This window comes from Somniosus microcephalus, chromosome 5 (genome assembly GCF_052327205.1).
Source record: "Somniosus microcephalus isolate GS21.2 chromosome 5, FLI_Smic_1.0, whole genome shotgun sequence".
Lineage (NCBI taxonomy): Eukaryota > Metazoa > Chordata > Chondrichthyes > Squaliformes > Somniosidae > Somniosus > Somniosus microcephalus.
This window is the reverse complement of record NC_140991.1, coordinates 72,543,348-72,563,730: the sequence shown is the minus strand read 5'-3', so window position 1 is coordinate 72,563,730 and position 20,383 is coordinate 72,543,348. Positions and strand designations below refer to the sequence as shown.

At 44.1% G+C, this 20,383-nt stretch overlaps 1 protein-coding gene across 4 annotated transcripts in view; it reads left to right on the top strand.

Annotated features, from left to right (window-relative positions):
• LOC147117115 (dnaJ homolog subfamily C member 1-like) overlaps positions 1-16,755 on the top strand; it is a 49,211-nt gene extending 32,456 nt beyond the window's left edge. Inside the window, exons 4-6 of one of the 4 annotated variants that reach the window (XM_085987791.1) lie at positions 5,384-5,477; positions 14,222-14,312; positions 16,078-16,755. In XM_085987791.1, coding sequence (XP_085843917.1) covers positions 5,384-5,477; positions 14,222-14,312; positions 16,078-16,379 — 487 coding nt within the window. In that variant the 3' untranslated portion in view covers positions 16,380-16,755. Of the gene's footprint in view, positions 1-5,383; positions 5,478-14,221; positions 14,313-16,045 lie in introns of all 4 variants that reach the window. The other 3 variants (XM_085987792.1, XM_085987790.1, XM_085987793.1) reach the window with 3 other exon arrangements.
• Positions 16,756-20,383: the final 3,628 nt, after the last annotated feature.

The following is a 20,383-nucleotide window of genomic DNA, read 5'->3' as shown; positions in this document are numbered from 1 at the left end:
TAAGGAAGGATATTAGCTCTGATGATGTAGAATCTGTATGGGTAGAGCTGAGAAGTACCAAGGGACAGAAACGTTAGTGGGGAGTTGTATACAGACCCCCAAACAGTAATGCGGAGGTTCGGGATGGCATTAAACAGGAAATTAGAGACATGTGCAATAAGGGCACAGCAGTTATCATGGGTGACTTTAATCTACATTTAGATTGGGCTAACCAAATTAGTAACAATACTGTGGAGGAGGAATTCCTGGAGAGTATACGGGATGGTTTCCTGGACCAATATGTCAAGGAACCAACTAGAGATCAGGCCATCTTAGACTGGGTATAATGTAATGAGAAAGGATTAATTAGCAATCTTGTTGTGCGAGGCCCCTTGGGGCGGAGCAATCATAATATGATAGAATTCTTCATTAAGATGGAGAGTGAAGTATTTGACTCAGAGACTAGGGTCCTGAATTTAAATAAAGGAAACTACAATGGTATGAGGTGCGAGTTGGGTAGGATTGATAGGGAAATGTTACTCAAAGGGTTGACGGTGGATAGGCAATGGCAAACATTCAAAGATTGCATGGATGAACTACAGAATTAGTTCATCCCTGTTTGGCATAAAAATAAAACAAAAAAGGTGACTCAACCGTGGCTAACAAGGGAAATTAGGGATAGCATAAGATCCAAGGAGAGGACATATAAATTGGCCAGAAAAAGCAGTAAACCCGAGGATTGGGAGCAGTTTAGGATTCAACAAAGGAGGACAAAGGGATTAATTAAGAGGGGGAAAGTAGAGTATGAGAGTAAGCTTGCAGGGAACATAAAAACTGACTGTAAAATCTTCTATAGATATGTGAAGAGAAATAGATTGGTGAAGTCAAGCGTGGGTCCCTTGCAGTCAGAATCAGGGGAATTTGTAATAGGATACAAAGAAATGGCAGACCAATTAAATATATACTTTGGTTCTGTCTTCACAAAGGAGGACTCAAATAAACTCCCAGAGATGTCGGGGAACATAGGGTCTAATGAGAGGGAGGAACTGAAAGAAATCAGTATTTGTAGGGAAATGGTGATGAGGAAATTGACGGGATTGAAGGCTGATATATCCCCAGGGCCTGATAATCTACATCCTAGGGTACTTAAGCAAGTGGCCCTAGAAATAGTAGATGCATTGCTGGTCATCTTCCAAAATTCTATAGACTCTGGAACAGTTCCCATGGATTGGAGGGTAGCTAATGTTACCCCACTATTCAAAAAAGGTGGTCGAGAGAAAACGGGGAATTATAGACCGGTAAGCCTATATTATAGACCGGTAAGTGGGGAAAATGCTAGAGTCCATTATAAAAGATGTAATAGCAGAGCACTTGGAAAATAGTGACCGGATCGGACAAAGTCAACATGGATTTACAAAAGGTAAATCGTGCTTGACTAATCTACTGGAATTTTTTGAGGATGTAACTGGTAAAATAGATAAGGGAGAACCAGTGGATGTGGTGTATTTGGACTTTCAGAAGGCTTTCGATAAAGTCCCGCATAAGAGATTAGCGTGTAAAGTTAAGGCACATGGGATTGGGGGCAAGGTACTGACTTGGATAGAAAACTGGTTGGCAGACAGGAAGCAAGGAGTTGGAATAAACGGGTCTTTTTCCGAGTGGCAGGCAGTAACTAGTGGGGTACCGCAGGGATCGTTCCTAGGACCCCAGCTATTCATTCACTATATATATTAATGATCTAGACGAGGGAACTAGATGTAATATCTCCAAGTTTGCAGACGACACAAAGCTGGGTGGATGCCGAGAAACTCCAGTATGATTTGGACAGGTTGGGTGATTGGGCAGATGCATGGCAGATACAGTATAATGTGGATAAATGCGAGGTTATCCACTTTGGTGGCAAAAACAGGAAGGCAGATTATTATCTGAACGGCAATAGATTGGGAGAAGGGGAAGTGCAACGGGACCTGGGTGTCTTTGTGCACCAGTCGCTGAAGGTAAGCATGCAGGTGCAGCAGGTGGTTAAGAAGGCAAATGGTATGTTGGCCTTCGTAGCGAGAGGGTTCGAGTACAGGAACAAGGATGTCTTGCTGCAGTTGTACAGGGCCTTGGCGAGACCACACCTTGAGTATTGTGTGCAGTTTTGGTCGCCTTATTTGAGGAAGGATGTTCTTGCCATGGAGGGAGTGCAGCGAAGATTCACTAGACTGATACCTGGGATGGCAGGAATGACGTATGAGGAGAGATTGGGTCGATTGGGCTTATACTCGCTGGAGTTTAGAAGAATGAGAGGGGATCTCATTGAAACTTATAAAATTCTAACAGGACTAGCAGACTAAATGCAGGAAGGATTTTCCCGATGGCGCGGGAGTCCAGAACCAGGGGTCACAGTCTAAGGATAAGGGGTAAGCCATTTAGGACAGAGATGAGGAGGAATTTCTTCACCCAGAGAGTGGTGAACCTGTGGAATTCTCTACTACAGAAGGCAGTGGAGGCCAATTCATTAAATATATTCAAGAAGGAGTTAGACATATTTCTTAAGGCTAAAGGGATCAAGGGATATGGGGAGAAGGCAGGGACAGGGTACTGAGTTTCGATGATCAGCCATGATCTCATTGAATGGCGGAGCAGGCTCGAGGGGCTAAATGGCCTCCTACTGCTCCTATCTTCTGTGTTTCTATTTAGACAAGTTGAGTGAGTGGGCAAATACATGGCAGATGCAGTATAATGTGGATTAATGTGAAGTTATCCACTTTGGTAGGAAAAACAGAAAGATAGAGTATTATTTAAATGGTGATAGATTGGGAAATGCTGATGTACAATGGGACCTGGGTGTCCTTGTACACCAGTCACTGAAAGCAAACATGCAGGTGCAGCAAGCAGTTAGGAAGGCAAATTGTATGCTGGCCTTCATTGCAAGAGGATTTGAGTACAGGAGCAAGGATGTCTTACTACAGTTGTACAGGGCCTTGGTGAGACCACACCTGGAGTACTGTGTGCAGTTTTGGTCTCCTTACCGAAGAAAGGATATACTTGCCATAGAGGGAGTGCAACAAAGGTTCACCAGACTGATTCCTGGGATGGCAGGACTGTCATATGAGGAGAGATTGGGTTGACTAGTCCTGTATTCACTAGAGTTTAGAAGAATGAGAGGAGATCTCATTGAAATGTATAAAATTCTGACAGGGCTAGACAGACTGGATGCAGGGAGGATGTTTCCCCTGGCTGAGGGGTCTAGAACGAGGGGGTCACAGTCTCAGGATAAAGGGTAGGACATTTAGGACTGAGATGAGGAGACATTTCTTCACTCAGAGGGTGGTGAACCAGTGGAATTCTCTACCACTGAAGGCTGTGGAGGCCAAGTCACTGAATATATTTGAGGAGATAGATAGATTTTTAGACACAAGGCATCAAGGGGTATGGGGAGAGAACGGGAATATGGTATTGAGATAGAGGATCAGCCATGATCATATTGAATGACAGAGCAGGCTCGAAGGGCCGAATGGCCTACTCCTGCTCCTATTTTTCTATGTTTCTATGCTTCAATCATGGGGGGCATTGCAGTATTTCCAGCAGGATAGTGCTCAGTGGAAATTTGAGCTGTTTTCTCTCCGCCTTCCTTGGCCAATTATAGTGCACATATTGGCACCTTGACTGTGATCAGCTAACGTGAGCACAGACAGACTTGAGTTCTGCTTTATATTTCATCTGTGTTTCAGAATCTCTCAAAGTATAGCCACTGTGTAGCGTACCTTTTGCAATAGCTGAATGAATATCTTATCAGGTGAATAAAAAACAAAATAGCTTTTTATGATAACAGCACAGTATATCAAGTATGACTTTTTTTAAACATGATGCTAAATTTCAACAGTTAATTTGGTGACCTCCCTGATGATCGAATTTTTGCAGGATTTTGATACCAGTCTTACGCTCATTTAGATGAACTCGGTTGTGGTGGTGGTCAGGCTGCTACATTTGGCCTCCGTATCCTTGAGTTCAATCCGAGTCGGCCCTGGTTTCCTCTTTTTGAAGTCCATGTATGTGGACATAGGTTGAGGACAGAATCAGGCTCAGATGTGGTACCCCCTGCAGTTGTATAGCCTGTCGACGCTTGCTGTCAAGGGTTATACATGAATAATGGCCACTGGTGACTCTGGAATCGTACCCCAAGAAGGTGCTCTTAAGAAGAGGAGAGAAAATTGTTGAGGAGAATGATTAATCTGCAAATATAGGATTACAGGAAGTGATACTGCATTACAATCCAGTACTATTCTTGTATAATCTAATTTATTTTTGCAAAGGTAAAGCGCTCTTTTTTTTTCCCCCTCAATTTTACACTTGTCCATAGCGATCTTCAAAATAAGCAGCTAGTAAAAGAAACAGATTTTAAAAGTAGTTTAAGAGATAGTAAAATGGAAAATTTGTTGAACTTGGCTTAATGCAGTCACATTATATTCTGTGTTGATGTTTGATTCAGCTTATCTATCATTCATGCTGTCAGGGGTCAGACCCATAGAAGTCTCGGAAGAAAGGTTGCCCACGTGATTTTTTTTTTGCATAGTAGAGTGTGCAGAGAGAGCAGCTGTCTTGATAGCTGATGGTGTTCGTTTTTAAATTAAAACTACATAGGAGTTCTCTTCCAATTTAATTTTTTTTTTTTTTTTTTTTAAAAAGGGCAGCATTTAGTCCCAAGAAGCTGAAAGAGCCAGGCGATGGGAAATTTGAAATGGATTTTTTTTTTAAACATGAGGGTTCAGCATCAGTTTGGGAAAATAGAGCTGTAGTTATACAGCTCATAATTGAGTTATATACCACCAATCAGATTTCGTAAATTTAAAGGGGCTCCCAATCTGAGTCCAAGACCCCAGCTCTGCATATACTGTGGATGCCTGTGTGACTCGTGCATGTACACATTTGTCATACAAAAGCACACCGTGAGAGTAAAAACCTGAACAAGAAATTGCTGAATGAATGTTGCAAACAGTATATTTTTATATACTTAGTTGCTGAGAAGCAGCACTCACCCCGCTGTCTCTCCCCACCCTGCACTGTCTCTTCCTGCCCCCACCCCGCTGTCTCTCCCCGCCCCCTCCACCACCCTGTCTCTCTGCCGCTCGTTCTCGCTCTCGCGCTCGCTCTCGCGCTCTCTGCCAATCCTTCCCTCTCGAGAGCAGAGGAAGGTGCTTCACACACTCTGTCTCTCCCTGTGGAGAAATAGCAGGCTTTCTCGGTCAGGAACTCTTCGACAATTCCTGCTTTGACCGACTGTTCTATTGGTCTGGAGTACTGTCTTCATACATAATAGGCCACTAGGTTGTCCCTCAAATAGAAACATATAACCAAAATCTTGGGTTTGCTTTGAATGGAGTAACCTGTATTTTGTTTTATTGTGGCTATCCTGCAGATCTTTTGTAAAGCCTCAGTGGCAGGACCTGTTGCCGTGCAAGATAGGAATCTGGTCTTATTTCATTCTGAAGTCATTACCACAGTGCTATCAGGTAAGAGGAGAAGAAACCTGTAAAGCTGTTTATTTTAGACATTCATTTGTTTGAAAGAAGCATTGTTGCCCTCTCATGCAAGGCACAGTGCCTGAAACCGCATGCTCAAAATTTCAGTTTTCACAGCTGTAGCATCAAGCCCCGACAAAATATACTCTGCATTAAATGGGTTATCTGTGGTAGTAATTGTTTGATGTATTATTGAACAACAATATCCTGTATGTTTTGGTGTCTTGCCATTGTCAATCAAAAAAAAAACATTGATAATTTTGAAGATTGCACCGATGTGTAAACCAGTGCCATGACTTCTGTGGGTGATGTATGAATATTTAATTTCTATTAGATATTAAAAATACCCAATGGTTAAATGGGTAAATCTGCCACGTAGCATGGTAATAAGCAGTGTTCCCTCTAATTTTATTTTGGTGCACAGTCCCTTTAAAATGGCTGTGCAGTCGCTGTGCTGTATCTTTTCCAGCAGCAGCAGCACCCATGGATGAAGTGGGTTTGATGGATAGAATGGCCTTTTCTCATCCTGAATTCGGTTGCATTCTTAGGATCAATCCCTAATCAGCGGTAGTTTCTTTACAGTTGATTTTAGTGTCTTTGGGTTAGGGATGGTTGCTGCTTCCGATCACTATCCAGTGATCCCTGCTGGAAGGTCGACATGTATGCTTGTGAGGTACGGATAGGATTGGCCTCCTCTGTGATTAAATAGCTTGGCAACACTTTGTAGGCTCACACATGAAAGCTGCTTAGATGAAGTCAGAATCATTGAAGAACTACAAACCACTTTTTAAAAAGAATATCCACTCTGGGGTGGGGAGTTCTCCTGCTCACTTTTCTCCCTTCTTGAAAGCATCGACTCATGCTGGTTACAGTTTCACTTTCACTGGCACTGGCTACTCTGCTACCTCGCCCATATTCATAGAATCTTACAGCACAGAAGACCACCTTTTGGCCCATTGTACTTGTACTGGACCTTTTGAAAGAGCTATCCAATTAGTCTCGCTTTCCCTGAAAGAGCTATCCAATTAGTCTCGCTTTCCCCATGGCCATGCAAATCTTTTATTTTCAATATATATCAATCATCCTTGTGTTCACATCCCTTCATGACCTCGCCCTCCTTATCTCTCTAACCTACTCCAGCCCTACAACCCTCCGGCAACTCTGTTTTCCTCCAATTCTGGCCTCTTGTGCATCCCTGATTTCCCTCGACCCACCATTGGCAGCCATGCCTTCAGCTGCCTAGGCCCTAAGCTCTGGAAATCCTTCCTAAACCTCTCCTCCTCTCCACCTCTCTCTCCTTTAAGACACTCCTTAAAACCTACAGCTCTGAACCTCTCTCTCTCTCTCTCTCTCTCTCTCTCTCTCTCTCCCTCCACTCCCCTCCCCCCACCTCAATCTTATATGTGCCTTTTTGACCAAGCTTTTTGTCACTCCTCCAAATCTCATCTCCTTTGACTCATCAATTTTTCTTTGTTTACACTCCTGTGAAGTGCCTTGGAACATTTCCTATGTTAATGGCACTATATAAATGCAAGTTGTTGTAAATTGTTGTGCTATGACTCATTGTGAAATCTAACAGTTCAAATGGAAAAAGAACAGTTGTTTCTATGCTCAGGCAATGGTTTAGCAAATAGCTGAGCATGCCATTAAAGGTCAGATTTGATTGCTGAGCTCAGGGCTTGTATTTTTTTATTTAGTTTATGGGATGTGGGTGTCACTGGCATGGCCAGCATTTATTGCCCTTGAGAAGATGGTGGTGAGCCGCCGCCTTGAACCGCTGCAGTCCGTGTGCTGAAGGTACTCTCACAGTGCTGTTAGGGAGGGAGTTCCAGGATTTTGACCCAGCGACGATGAAGGACCAGCGATATATTTCCAAGTCATGATGGTGTGACTTGGAGGGGAACTTGGAGGTGGTGGTGTTCCCGTGTGCCTGCCGCCCTTGTCTTTCTAAGTGGTAGAGGTTTGTGGTTTGGGACGTGCTGTCAAAGAACGTAGAACTGCTGGATTTTTCACTGGTAATTTTTTTTTTTTTTTTTGAGTAGTTTCAGGTTTTGGTATTAGAACTGAGTGTATTGAGTTGCATACTTGATGGTGAATTTTACTGTATTAGAATACCTGGTAGTACCACCTGCCCTGTCTTGTGATATGTAGCTAGTTTTACATTGGCCTTCAAAGGATGCTTTTGTCACCTGTTCCGACACGCAGATCTCCACACCTAGCGGCAACCTAATGTAAGCTTAGCAAATATATTGAGCCTATTGTTGAGAATACCTGATTTAAAAAAAAAAATGTCTTCCAGGCAGATAGTCTTGATTAATTCAACAAGTTACTGCCAGGTGCATGAGATTTGCCTGTCAGTAACTGAGGCTCAAATCACCAACGTAAAAGCAAACTTGCAACCACTTGTGGTTTTTCTTTGTTCATCTTTTTAATTTACTTTTTAATAAAATTGTCTCTTTCTGGTCCCTGCCCTACTATAGTATGCACCATTCTTTGGCCAAGTGGATGGGTGAGCAGAAGCCTGCTACCTGCCCTCTACCAACATCAACATACCCAATAGAAGGTTGAACTGTATAGCCAAAACAGTAGCATGCAAGTTAGAAAGTAATGATCAAACTGTACAGTGCTCTAGTCAGAATGCACCTTGGAACAGCATGCTACAAAAATTGAGAACTATGGCTTCCTGTCAGAAGTCTAAAATATGATGACTAAGAGGCTTAGGTTTTTCAGTCTTGAAAAGAGATATCTGACAGATGATCTTACAAAGGTATACCCGATGGTTGTTGGTATAGAAAAGTTAAATCCAGAAAATTACTTTAAACTAAAGCAAGATAAAGGGACTCTGACTCAAACTAGTGAAAGGTAAATTAAGGGCTAACATCAGGAAATTATTCTTCACACAGAGTGAGCAATATTAGACTCCCAAGGAGATGAAACCCATAGAATAATTTTATTTAAAAAAAAGACAATTGGATGCTGCAATGAGGGAGACCATAAGATCTTGAATGGATGAACTAATCCTTATGCCTTCCTCATCTGTAATTATCATCTTGCTTGATGTAGCAGCTGGAGTGCCTTGGTGTGTTTTCCTCCTGCCCATCCTGACTTATACTCCTGCCCATCCTGACTTATACTCCTGACCAACAGATCATACGCTTATATTTAAATGCACATTTTCAGGGGACACTATTAAATCACTCATTATTTATCATAAGCCTATTTGGAAGTTAATATACATCATGTCGTAGAGTTGCCGCAGTCCACGTGTAGCCACTTCCCCAAAGTCAAAAGGGGTTTTCAGATAGGGTGAAGTCAGCCTGACTTCCTGCTCCAATGCACTATCTAGGTGGCCCTAATGGAAAGTATGTTTATGTGAAGGACAGGTTTAGCCTTGGCTGTAATGACACCTTCCCATGCTTGAGAAGCCTCCTGATACTTCCTAGGCCCACACGTGAAGAATGGCAACTTGGGCAAGGTACTGGAGATGTACACTTCCTACGAGTCGGCACATCAGGGAGGAAGGAAGAAAATTGTTGTGGAGGGAGAATGTAAAGAAAATTGAAGTGTATTCTACAGAACTGTGTAACTGTTGCCTGCATAACAGTAATACACTTCAAAGGTAATTCCTTGGCTGTGAGTTGCTATATAAATACAAATTATTTTTTCTTTAATTGTATGCTTTAAAACTACTGGTTTGAGGCATCCTGAAGAAGCAGCTTTGTGCAGAACTCCTTATGTGGCATGAAGAAATTCTCTCTAGTGATGGCATGAATAGGTATAGTGAGGAGTCTGTTTTCACTCCCCATTCATCATGATACTGGAATGGAACTTGGAGGTACACCAGGAACAGTTCTGCTTTGAGGTTGCCTGTAACCAAAAGACTTGAATTGCAAAATGGAGTAATGGGGGTGACCTCTAAGTGTACAGATACAGAAACATTTCAGATTATGGGGTAGTTCATAGACTATGCTTTCCTTCAACTTAGTTATGTTATTTTGCTGCTAACCTGTTAATTATTTTATAGATTTTAAAAACTTATTTTCGATTGAGCCGATTCTTGAAAATCTGACTTTTTAAAATTAAACAAGTTCACAAGGTCATAATGATCCATTGTATTTATGCAATAATTTTTTTGTAGTAAATCAGTGTATCTGTGTTGATGCTGGTATATTGTACCATATGAAGTATCTGAGACCGTTGCTTCTAATAGGAACACTTAAGCAACAGGGAAACATTAACTGTGATTATGTTCAGACCTCCTAGGTCTTTGCTTTTTCTCCGAGTCCCTGATGTTTTCTTCCCCTCTCAAACCACTGCTTCAGTTGCAGCCCAGTGCACGTTGTCTACAGAATTGCAATTACAAAAGTGTCCAGCTGCTTTGCCTACTTAAATCTAGCGCTTAAAAACTGTGGGGACGAGCAAAGTCATGTTTATCCAGATCTGTCTTGAAATTTGTAGTTTCACTCACTCTGATGGAACTTCAAAATGGACCACGGTTATAAATAAATTTTTGTGATTTTGAATGAGCTACCAAATTTCTACTGCACTTCTTATTTAAGCAAGGAAAAATATTTGCAACAATGCATCAAGGAATATTCACTTTACTGGACATTTAAAAAGTAGAAACAAATTTAACCTTGGTTTAGCATTAGCAGAAGTCCATCTTATACTTCAATTCCCCAAACAATTTTTATTTTACCCATGTTAAATATGTTTTATGAAGCATGAAGTATTTTTTGTAATAAATTTTGCAATATCCAAAGATTGAAAGCTTTTGAAAGTTGTGAAACATGCATACTTATAATTAATTAAGAATTAAACACCTACTTAAGAGATTAGAAAATAAAAGGAAAAAAAAGTTAACGCTGTGCACTAAATTTTTAAAATAACAGTCCAAGTATAACCCAAGTACCCAGTACATTACATTGCTCTGTTGAAGAAACACCAGTCATGATTTCAATCCCTTCATTGCATTAAAATGATTATATTCAGTTATGTATACTACTTGGTAATTGTGCTCGAAGTCTCTCTATTCCAGACCTTTTTGTTTGTATCTCAAAATTATATATTTTGGCTCTAGTTATTAAAGACTATCCAAACTGAAGCAATTCTTTTGCTAATATACAATAATTATACCAATTATCCAGCGTGCACAGTGCACAATTTCACAATCTGTCATCAAACTGGATCCTTATTTGTTTTGGCGCAGGTCTTAAAATATATATGCTGAAAATGACTCTCTTACCTCGGCTCACCTGACCCATAGTATTTGCCAAGTAATTTTAATATTAGAAAATAAAACTGATAAATGTTTATGTAGTGGCAAAAAATACTTCTGACCAAATAAAAGCTACTGCTTTCACTTAAGATATTCCTACCTTTAGAGATTGGGAAGCTCTCGTGTTCAATCCCTGGTCTGTGCTATTAGGTCAGATAGGTTTACAGTGAGGCATCTGCTGATGTTGGCATTGGTCTCCCTGGTCAGGTACTGCTTATTTTTCAGAATAAGAAGCAGTACCTGACTCTGCTGTCAGGCATAAGCTAAGACAAACCTACCTCACTCTCAACTGGAAACATCAGCTGTTCTAACATCAGCTGATTGTGTTGGTAGGAACTTGTCCCATTTAAAATCATGGCTGTCCGTGCTCTACAACCTTGTAGTTGATGTGCTGGTATTTCTGACTAAGTGTCAGGTTGGGTTCCTTGTGGGATTTCTTCTTATTCATTCATGGGATGTGGGCGTCACTGGCAAGACCAGCATTTATTGCCCATCCCTAATTGCCCTCGAAGGTGGAGGTGAGCTGCCCTTGAACCGCTGCAGTCTGTGTGGTGAAGGTATTCTCGCAGTGCTTTTAAGTAGGGAGTTCCAGGATTTTCACCCAGAAACGATGAAGGGGCGGCGATATGTTTCCAACTCAGGATGGTGTGTGACTTGGAGGGTAAACTTGCAGGTGGTTTTGTTCCCATGCGCCTGCTGCCCTTGTTCTTCTAGGTGGTATAGGTCGCGGGTTTGGGAGGTGCTGTTGAAGCCTTGGCGAGTTGCTGCCGTGCATCTTGTAGATGGTATACGCTGCAGCCACAGTACGCTGGTGTTGGAGGGAGTGAATGTTTAAGGTGGTGGATGGGGTGCTAATCAAGTGGGCTGCTTTGTCTTGGTGTCGAGCTTCTTGAGTGTTGTTGGAGCTACACTCATCCAGGCAAGTGGAGAGTATTCCATCACACGCCTGACTTGTGCCTTGTAGATGGTGGAAAGGCAGTGAGTCAGGAGGTGAATCACTCGCAGCAGAATACCTACCTCTGACCTGCTCTTGTAGTCCACTGTATTTACGTGCTGGTCCTAGTTAAGTTTCTGGTCAATGGTGACCCCCAGGATGTTGATGGTGGGGAATTCGGCGATGGTAATTTAGAGACTCTCTTGTTGGAGATAGTTATTGCCTGGCACTTGTGTGGCGTGAATGTTACTTGTCACATATCAGCCTAAGCCTGAATGTCGTCCAGGTCTTGCTGCATGCGGGCGTGGACTGCTTCATTGTCTGACGAGTTGTGAATGGAACTGAACACTATGCAATCATTGGCGAACATCCCCACTTCTGACCTTATGATGGAGGGGGAGGTCATTAATAAAGCAGCTGAAGATGGTTGGGCCTAGGACACTGCCCTGAGGAACTCCTGCAGCGACGTCCTGGGGCTGACATGATTGGCCTCCAACAACCACAACCATCTTTCTTTGTGCTAGGTATGACTCCAGCCAGTGGAGAGTTTTCCCCCCAATTCCCATTGACTTGAATTTTACTAGGGCTCCTTGAAGCCACACTCGGTCAAATGCTGCCTTGATGTCAAAAGCAGTCACTCTCCCCTCACCTCTGGAATTCAGCTCTCTTGTCCATGTTTGGACTAAGGCTGTAATGCGGTCTGGAGCTGCACGGTCTTGGCAGAACCGAAACTGAGGATCAGTGAGCAGGTTATTGGTGAGTAAGTGCTGCTTGATAGCACTGTCGACGATTCCTTCCATCACTTTGCTGCTGATTGAGAGTAGGTTGCTGGGGTGGTAATTGGCCAAATTTGATTTGTCCTGCTTTTTGTGGACAGGACATATCTGGGCAATTTTCCACTTTGTCGGGTAGATGCCAGTGTTGTAGCTATACTGAAACAGCTTGGCTAGAGGCGCGGCTAGTTCTGGAGCACAAGTCTTCAGCATGACCGCTGGAATGTTGTTGGGGTCCATGACGTATGAGGAGAGATTGTGTCGATTGGGCTTATACTCACTGGAGTTTAGAAGGTTGAGAGGGGATCTCATCGAGACCTATAAAATTCTGTCAGGTCTGGACAGACTAGATGCAGGAAGGATGTTTCTGATGGCCGGGGAGTCCAGAACCAGGGGTCATAGTCTAAGGATAAGGGGTAAGCCATTTAGGACTGAAATGAGGAGGAATTTCTTCACCCAGAGAGTGGTGAACCTGTGGAATTCTCTGCCACAGAGGGTGGTGGAGGCCAGTTCATTAAATATATTCAAGAAAGAGTTGGATATGTTTCTTGAGGCTGAAGGGATCAAGGGATATGGGGAAAAGGCGGGGACAGGGTACTGAGTTTGGATGATCAGCCATGATCACATTGAATGGCGGAGCAGGCTCGAAGGGCCGAATGGCCTACTCCTGCTCCTATCTTCTATGTTTCTATGGGCTTTGCTGTATCTAGTGCACACAGGCGTTTCTTGATAGCACGTGGAGTGAATCGACTTGACTGATGGGAACTTAGGGAGGAGGGCGGGATGGGTCATCCACTTGGCACTTCTAACTGAAGATGGTTGCAGCCTTGTGTTTTGCACTCGCATGCAGAGTTGGATCAGTTTGGCTCAGCCCGACAGCAGAATTGGGTTATGAACTCTCTAGCTAAGTCATTGCTCCTATAATGGGAAGAGTTTTAGTAGCCTCACTTGTTTTGTTCCTTTAGATACTTGTTCTATTTCTGGCTTGCTGTTCTGCACACTTTTTTTAATAATGTTTGCCACTTAGTTAATTTTAAATTTGATTTTATAAGGAAATTGTGTACATCCACTTCTTAACTATTATTGTGCTTAGATTGCTGTTGATCAATCAGCACAGGGAGAACAACTTTCCAATTATTAGCCTCCAGATGGTAATTTGCCCAGTGCAATGCTTGCATATCAAGGACAAATTTTGAAATGGGGCATTCACAATTGGAGCATGCTAATAGTGTCATTGCACGTGCACAGGTTCCGAATTCCACTGTTTGCACAGTAAATATTTTCACTTGATTTGCTAAAGTTACATCTCTGTTGATTTTTCTGTTATGTTTTCTTTATGCCAATTTTAATTCACAGCACTAAAATTTGGAGGATTATTCCTTAATTTGTAATTCTAACATTGACTGAATTGGAGAACAAAAACCCTGTCGGTATTGTGCATCTGCTTTTATGTAAATGCAAGAAATTCTTTATAGAGCTGAAGGGTGTCTGTATCTTTTTCTAAAAATTGGAAAAATATTAGTCTTTGCGAATACTTAAATTACAAAATTTGTGGTTCTAATAGACACAATACAGTGCCATTCATTTTGTTTTTATGTATGGTAATACAGTACCAGTATGTAAAGTTGGTTATGTTGGGGAAGTTTATATCCTTAAAAATGTGACAGCTGACAATTATGTACTGATTTGAATTTCTTAGTTGTAAACATGGGAATAAATTAATTAAACAATGTGCTTGTTTTTGCTGTAGGCTGTTAAGGATTTTTATCTGGAATGGAAAGAAATGAAAATAAAGGAAAAAGAAGAGGCGGAGACCCAGGCTCAACTTGAAGCTGTGCAGAGTAAGACACATCTGTGCTGTGTAAATAGGGTGCTGTTTTTGTCACAGGAGTCAGACTAGTTAACAGATAATGAACAGCTATCATAAAAGACTTCAACTTTCTTCTCAGCGGAACTGTATTTTACCATGTCCATTGGCTGAGTGATGACATTCACCTATTACTCATTGTCATCAAGAATCATGAGTAAAATATTTCAGCAGGCTCAGTACATTATCTGATAGACACAAACTTACTTACTGCTATATGCATAGCAGGCTCAGCTTTTTAGACTAATATAAAATTGTCTCTAACTTTGTGGTTTGCTGAATAGAACAATGACTGCTTAGCATTTTCCAACATCTTTTTCTTTAATATTTGCAACATTTGCACTAAAACAATTTAAGAAATTAAAATCATGGGAAACTCCACAGCCTTTTGAATTATTCAGTGTTGATAATGTTGTGTTTCAAGAGTCATGTTAGTTTCTTCATGTGTTTGAAAGCCATATCCTCAAAGGTTTGAACATGCTGGGATATGAATGTCAGCCAGTGAATATGAGAGAACATGTTTATAAAAAAAAAAAATTAAAAAAATTCTCAATTCGTAAAATGCTACCTAATGAGTATTCTACTTTACGGTCTAACCCAGACATTAAAAGTCCAATTTGTTCCAGGCAGCACCAATTTATTGTGTATGATATTGTAAGAAGAAATACAGTTAGCAACCATTTATCTGAACTAGGTATACTTACCAATGCTTTGTGTCTGCAATAATTTCAGTGTAAATCAGTTCCTGTGCTGAATTAATATTAGTTAATGTACTGTACAGCATTGGAATTAATGGGATCAGCTTTCTGAATGTATTCATCTGAACAGGAGCATTTCCTGAACGCTTTGGATAAACAGCAGCCCACTGTAAACAGGACTGTTGCTTCTATGTGCTTGTTTCTCAAGAATAAGATATGATTATTTTAATGCTGATTGTCCCAAATGAAAACCATACTGCTGTGGAAAAATATATTTGCTAATATACCCGTGGCATCCTAAATTGAATAACTATACAGAAGGATGGTGCAGTGTCTCTCATAGCTGTTTGTTGTGGTTTTAATATGGTAAATCATAGTTTGGAAGCACAGTTAATGATAACATTAACATCTTTTTGAGAGGGTAAATGCAGATTGGCATGGAGCTGTTTTATTCTGCCTGTTTTTCATGACCTAATTGCTAATCTGCCTGCATGTCTATCTGCTTTACAATGGAGACTGTGCAGTGTCCTCTAGGGACAGAAGTAGTATGGTAGTGGGGAATTCGATGCAATTTGCAAATTGAGAGAATGCAACATGGGGTCTCATTAAAGCAATGTGTTGCAGCAGAAGACAAGAGGTGTGAATAGATAATCTGCTGAAGCTAAATATTACCCTACTGGGTGCATCTTTGCACAGACATAGTGAGCTATGATGTTATGTCTGCACCTTTCTGAGATTTGTTGGCAGCTTTCCACTTCTTTGTTATGAGCAAATTTAAAAACAAGTAAAACCTCTTTCCTTTACAGCAATTCACAGCTTGCTCAATATCATTATAGCATTTGAAATAATTGATGTCTTTTATTTCTAATTTACATTTATGACTCACTGACGGTAACGTAATTACCTAATAGTATCTTTTCATCCCCGTTTAGATATGTCTTGCAGGTGTTGACAGATTTGTCAGTTTAAAAAAAAATGCAAAAAGCCTTTTTTATTGATCTTTCAACAGTTTAAGCTGAAAAGACATTTTGTACCTTGCAGAAGAAAAAAGGCCAAAAGTAAAGAAACCAAAATCTGAGTTTCCAGTGTATACAGCCCCTAACTCTGGAGGTATTACCTATGTACCATTACATGAAGAAGCTTCAACTATTGAGGAGATTGAGGAGCAGATGGCTGACTGGCTGGAAGACAGGTCAAGAGGGCAAAAAAAGGTAAGTCACAAAAACAAATGTATTAAAAATGTCATACTTTTAGTGAGGCTACTTTATTACATACCAAGGTATAGCAAACATGGAACGTGCCGTAGAGAAATATCTAGTTGTTTTAAAAGTGATGTGTGTTGAGTGAGATTTGGCAGAATCTCATAGCTAACATTACAAACAAAAATGCTGCAGTCCCAATAGCTCTCTACAATGTTGTGATTTTAACCTCTAATTTATCAAGACATTTTTAATACTTGTATAAACAGAATCTGTCATACTGATGGATCACTTCTGATTTTGTAACTAATGTCTATACAGGTTGCATAAAAGCAACATACATAATGTTATTTACTGTTGAACCTCAATAAAAATGAGTTGGACAAAAACTGAAGCTACAGGTAATCAAAGTGCATAGTTCCAGATCACAATTATTTGTGAGAATGCAGACATGGTTGTTCAGTATTTTATGGGTTCATTCACACACCATTTTTAGTCTTGCAGTACTTAACTGTATGATTTACAAATCTATATCTATAAAAGACCTCGTCTGTCTGTCCGTTCTCTATACGTTTGAAAGTTATAGAGCGTACCGACACGCGCGTCACATCAAAAGAAAGCTTACGATTACGGACCGGTCATACGCATATTTACTTTTCCGTCAGACAAAAATCGTGCCCACGGTATCCAAAAAACGTTCAAAATTCCGCTCATTAGCATTGAGTGACTATGATGTCAAAGAGCTGCTATGATGTCAGAGCAGTTTTTGTGCTGTCATAAAGAAATCAATGCTTTCACTGTGCCCAGCCTACTCAGCTGAGGCGACTCTCTCTCTCTCTCTCTCTCTCTCTCTCTCTCTCTCTCTCTCTCTCTCCTCCTCCCCTCTCTCTCTCTCTCTCTCTCTCTCTCAATTTTTTCACAATTCAAATCGCTTTATTGGCATGATAAGTTACATCTTATGTTGCCAAAGCATCAAAATACATCTATGGTTTACCACATAAACGCAGTTCCATTCATACAGTGTATAAACAGGTATATCCCTGAGTGTATAAATATACATTCGCATCGTTTATATATATTCTTTTCTTAGTTTACTGGTTGGCTCTCTGTTCATGGCAAGCTGTAACATAGCGTGCCGCCAGTGTTATACAGCTTCTCTCCTCTCCCAGTAGGAATGGGAGTTTTTGGTTGTCATTCAGATTTCTGAAATCAGGGCATATTTGTGAGAATTTTTGGTAGAAATTCTCCCTGATGCCCTGATATTTTCCACAAGCTGTGAGGAAGTGCATCTCTGTCTCCACCACTCCCTGACTGCAGTGCGAGCATATCCTGTCCTCTCTTGGCAGCCTGGTCTGCCTGTGTCTGCCTTTTTCGATCGCTAGGCTATGTTCGCTAAGTCTGTACCTTGTCAAGGTTCTTCTCAGTTTGTTATCCTTTACCATGGTCAGGTAATCAGCTATGTTGTATTGTCTGTTTAGGGCCAAGTAGCAATTGAGTTTGCTTTGGGTTTTTGTTGTTTCTGCCCAATATGTCAGATATTTTTCCTTTTGCTTAGCGACGATTGTGTTGGGTCGAATTCTTTGTGTTACCCTGTCACTGTCCTGGGGCTGGTTATTGTTAGTATTGTTAGTAGTTACTTCACTGAGTCCCAGGACTAGTTGACTGAGGGTATTCTTCTTTATGGTCAGCTCTTGGCATTTCAGGGCGTCGTAGTGATAGCATTGGGGATTGCTCATTTGTAGGTGATTCCAAAATTTGGTGGCTCTTTTTTGGATAGTGATTATTAATGGATATTGGCCTAGTTCCGCCCTGCATGCATTGTTTACTGTTTTCCTTTGAGTCCGGAGGATACTTTTACAGAATTCTGCATGTAGGATCTCAATTGGGTGTTTGTCCCATTTTGCAAATTCTTGTTGAGTTAGCGGTCCCCCATACCTCACTGCCATAGAGTGCAATTGGTTCAATTACTGATTTGAAAATTTTGAGCCAAATGCCAAATGCTCTCTCTCCTTCCCCCTCCCTCCCTCCCCCCTCTCTCTCTCTCTCCTTCCCCTTCTCTCTCTCTCTCTCTCTCTCTCTCTCTCCTTCCCCCTCCCTCTCTCTCTCTCTCCTTCCCCCTCTCTCTCTCTCTCTCTCTCTCTCTCTTCCCCCCCCAGTCTCTCTCTCCCCCCCAGTCTCTCTCCCCCCAGTCTCTCTCTCCCCCCCCCGTCTCTCTCTCCCCCCCCAGTCTCTCTCTCCCCCCCCAGTCTCTCTCTCCCCCCCCAGTCTCTCTCTCCCCCCCCAGTCTCTCTCTCCCCCCCCAGTCTCTCTCTCCCCCCCCAGTCTCTCTCTCCCCCCCCCAGTCTCTCTCTCCCCCCCCCAGTCTCTCTCTCCCCCCCCAGTCTCTCTCGTCTCTCTCTCCCCCCCAGTCTCTCTCTCCCCCCCCCCAGTCTCTCTCTCCCCCCCCCCCAGTCTCTCTCTCCTCCCCCCCCCCCAGTCTCTCTCTCCCCCCCCCCCAGTCTCTCTCTCCCCCCCCCCCAGTCTCTCTCCCCCCCAGTCTCTCTCCCCCCCAGTCTCTCTCTCCCCCCCAGTCTCTCCCCCCCCAGTCTCTCTCCCCCTTCTCTCCCCCCCCCAGTCTCTCTCTCCCCCCCCAGTCTCTCTCTCCCCCCCCAGTCTCTCTCTCCCCCCCCAGTCTCTCTCTCCCCCCCCAGTCTCTCTCTCCCCCCCAGTCTCTCTCTCCCCCCCCCCAGTCTCTCTCTCCCCCCCCCAGTCTCTCTCTCCCCCCCCCAGTCTCTCTCTCCCCCCCCAGTCTCTCTCTCCCCCCCCCCAGTCTCTCTCTCCCCCCCCCCCCAGTCTCTCTCTCCCCCCCCCAGTCTCTCTCTCCCCCCCCCCAGTCTCTCTCTCCCCCCCCCCCCAGTCTCTCTCTCCCCCCCCCCCAGTCTCTCTCTCCCCCCCCAGTCTCTCTCTCCCCCCCCCAGTCTCTCTCTCCCCCCCCCCAGTCTCTCTCTCCCCCCCCCCCCAGTCTCTCTCTCCCCCCCCCCAGTCTCTCTCTCCCCCCCCCCAGTCTCTCTCTCCCCCCCCCCCCAGTCTCTCTCTCCCCCCCCCCCCAGTCTCTCTCTTCCCCCCCCCCCAGTCTCTCTCTCCCCCCCAGTCCCTCTCCTCCCCCCCCCAGTCTCTCTCTCCCCCCCCCCCAGTCTCTCTCTCCCCCCCCCCCAGTCTCTCTCTTCCCCCCCCCCCAGTCTCTCTCTCCCCCCCAGTCCTCTCTCCCCCCCCAGTCTCTCTCTCCCCCCCCCAGTCTCTCTCTCCCCCCCCAGTCTCTCTCTCCCCCCCCCAGTCTCTCTCTCCGCCCCAGTCTCTCTCTCCCCCCCAGTCTCTCTCTCCCCCCCCCCAGTCTCTCTCTCTCCCCCCCAGTCTCTCTCTCCCCCCAGTCTCTCTCTCCCCCCCCAGTCTCTCTCTCCCCCCCAGTCTCTCTCTCCCCCCCAGTCTCTCTCTCCCCCCCCAGTCTCTCTCTCCCCCCCCAGTCTCTCTCTCCCCCCCAGTCTCTCTCTCCCCCCCCAGTCTCTCTCTCCCCCCCCAGTCTCTCTCTCCCCCCCCAGTCTCTCTCTCCCCCCCCAGTCTCTCTCTCCCCCCCCAGTCTCTCTCTCCCCCCCCAGTCTCTCTCTCCCCCCCAGTCTCTCCTCCCCCCAGTCTCTCTCTCCCCCCCCAGTCTCTCTCTCCCCCGTCTCTCCCCCCAGTCTCTCTCTCCCCCCCCAGTCTCTCTCTCCCCCCCCAGTCTCTCTCTCCCCCCCCAGTCTCTCTCTCCCCCCCAGTCTCTCTCTCCCCCCCAGTCTCTCTCTCCCCCCCCAGTCTCTCTCTCCCCCCCCAGTCTCTCTCTCCCCCCCCCCCCCAGTCTCTCTCTCCCCCCCCCCCAGTCTCTCTCTCCCCCCCCAGTCTCTCTCTCCCCCCCAGTCTCTCTCGTCCCCCCCCCCAGTCTCTCTCCCCCCCCCCAGTCTCTCTCTCCCCCCCCCAGTCTCTCTCTCCCCCCCCCCCAGTCTCTCTTCCCCCCCCCCCCAGTCTCTCTCTCCCCCCCCCCCAGTCTCTCTCTCCCCCCCCCCCAGTCTCTCTCCCCCCCCCCCAGTCTCTCTCCCCCCCCCCCAGTCTCTCTCCCCCCCCCCCAGTCTCTCTCCCCC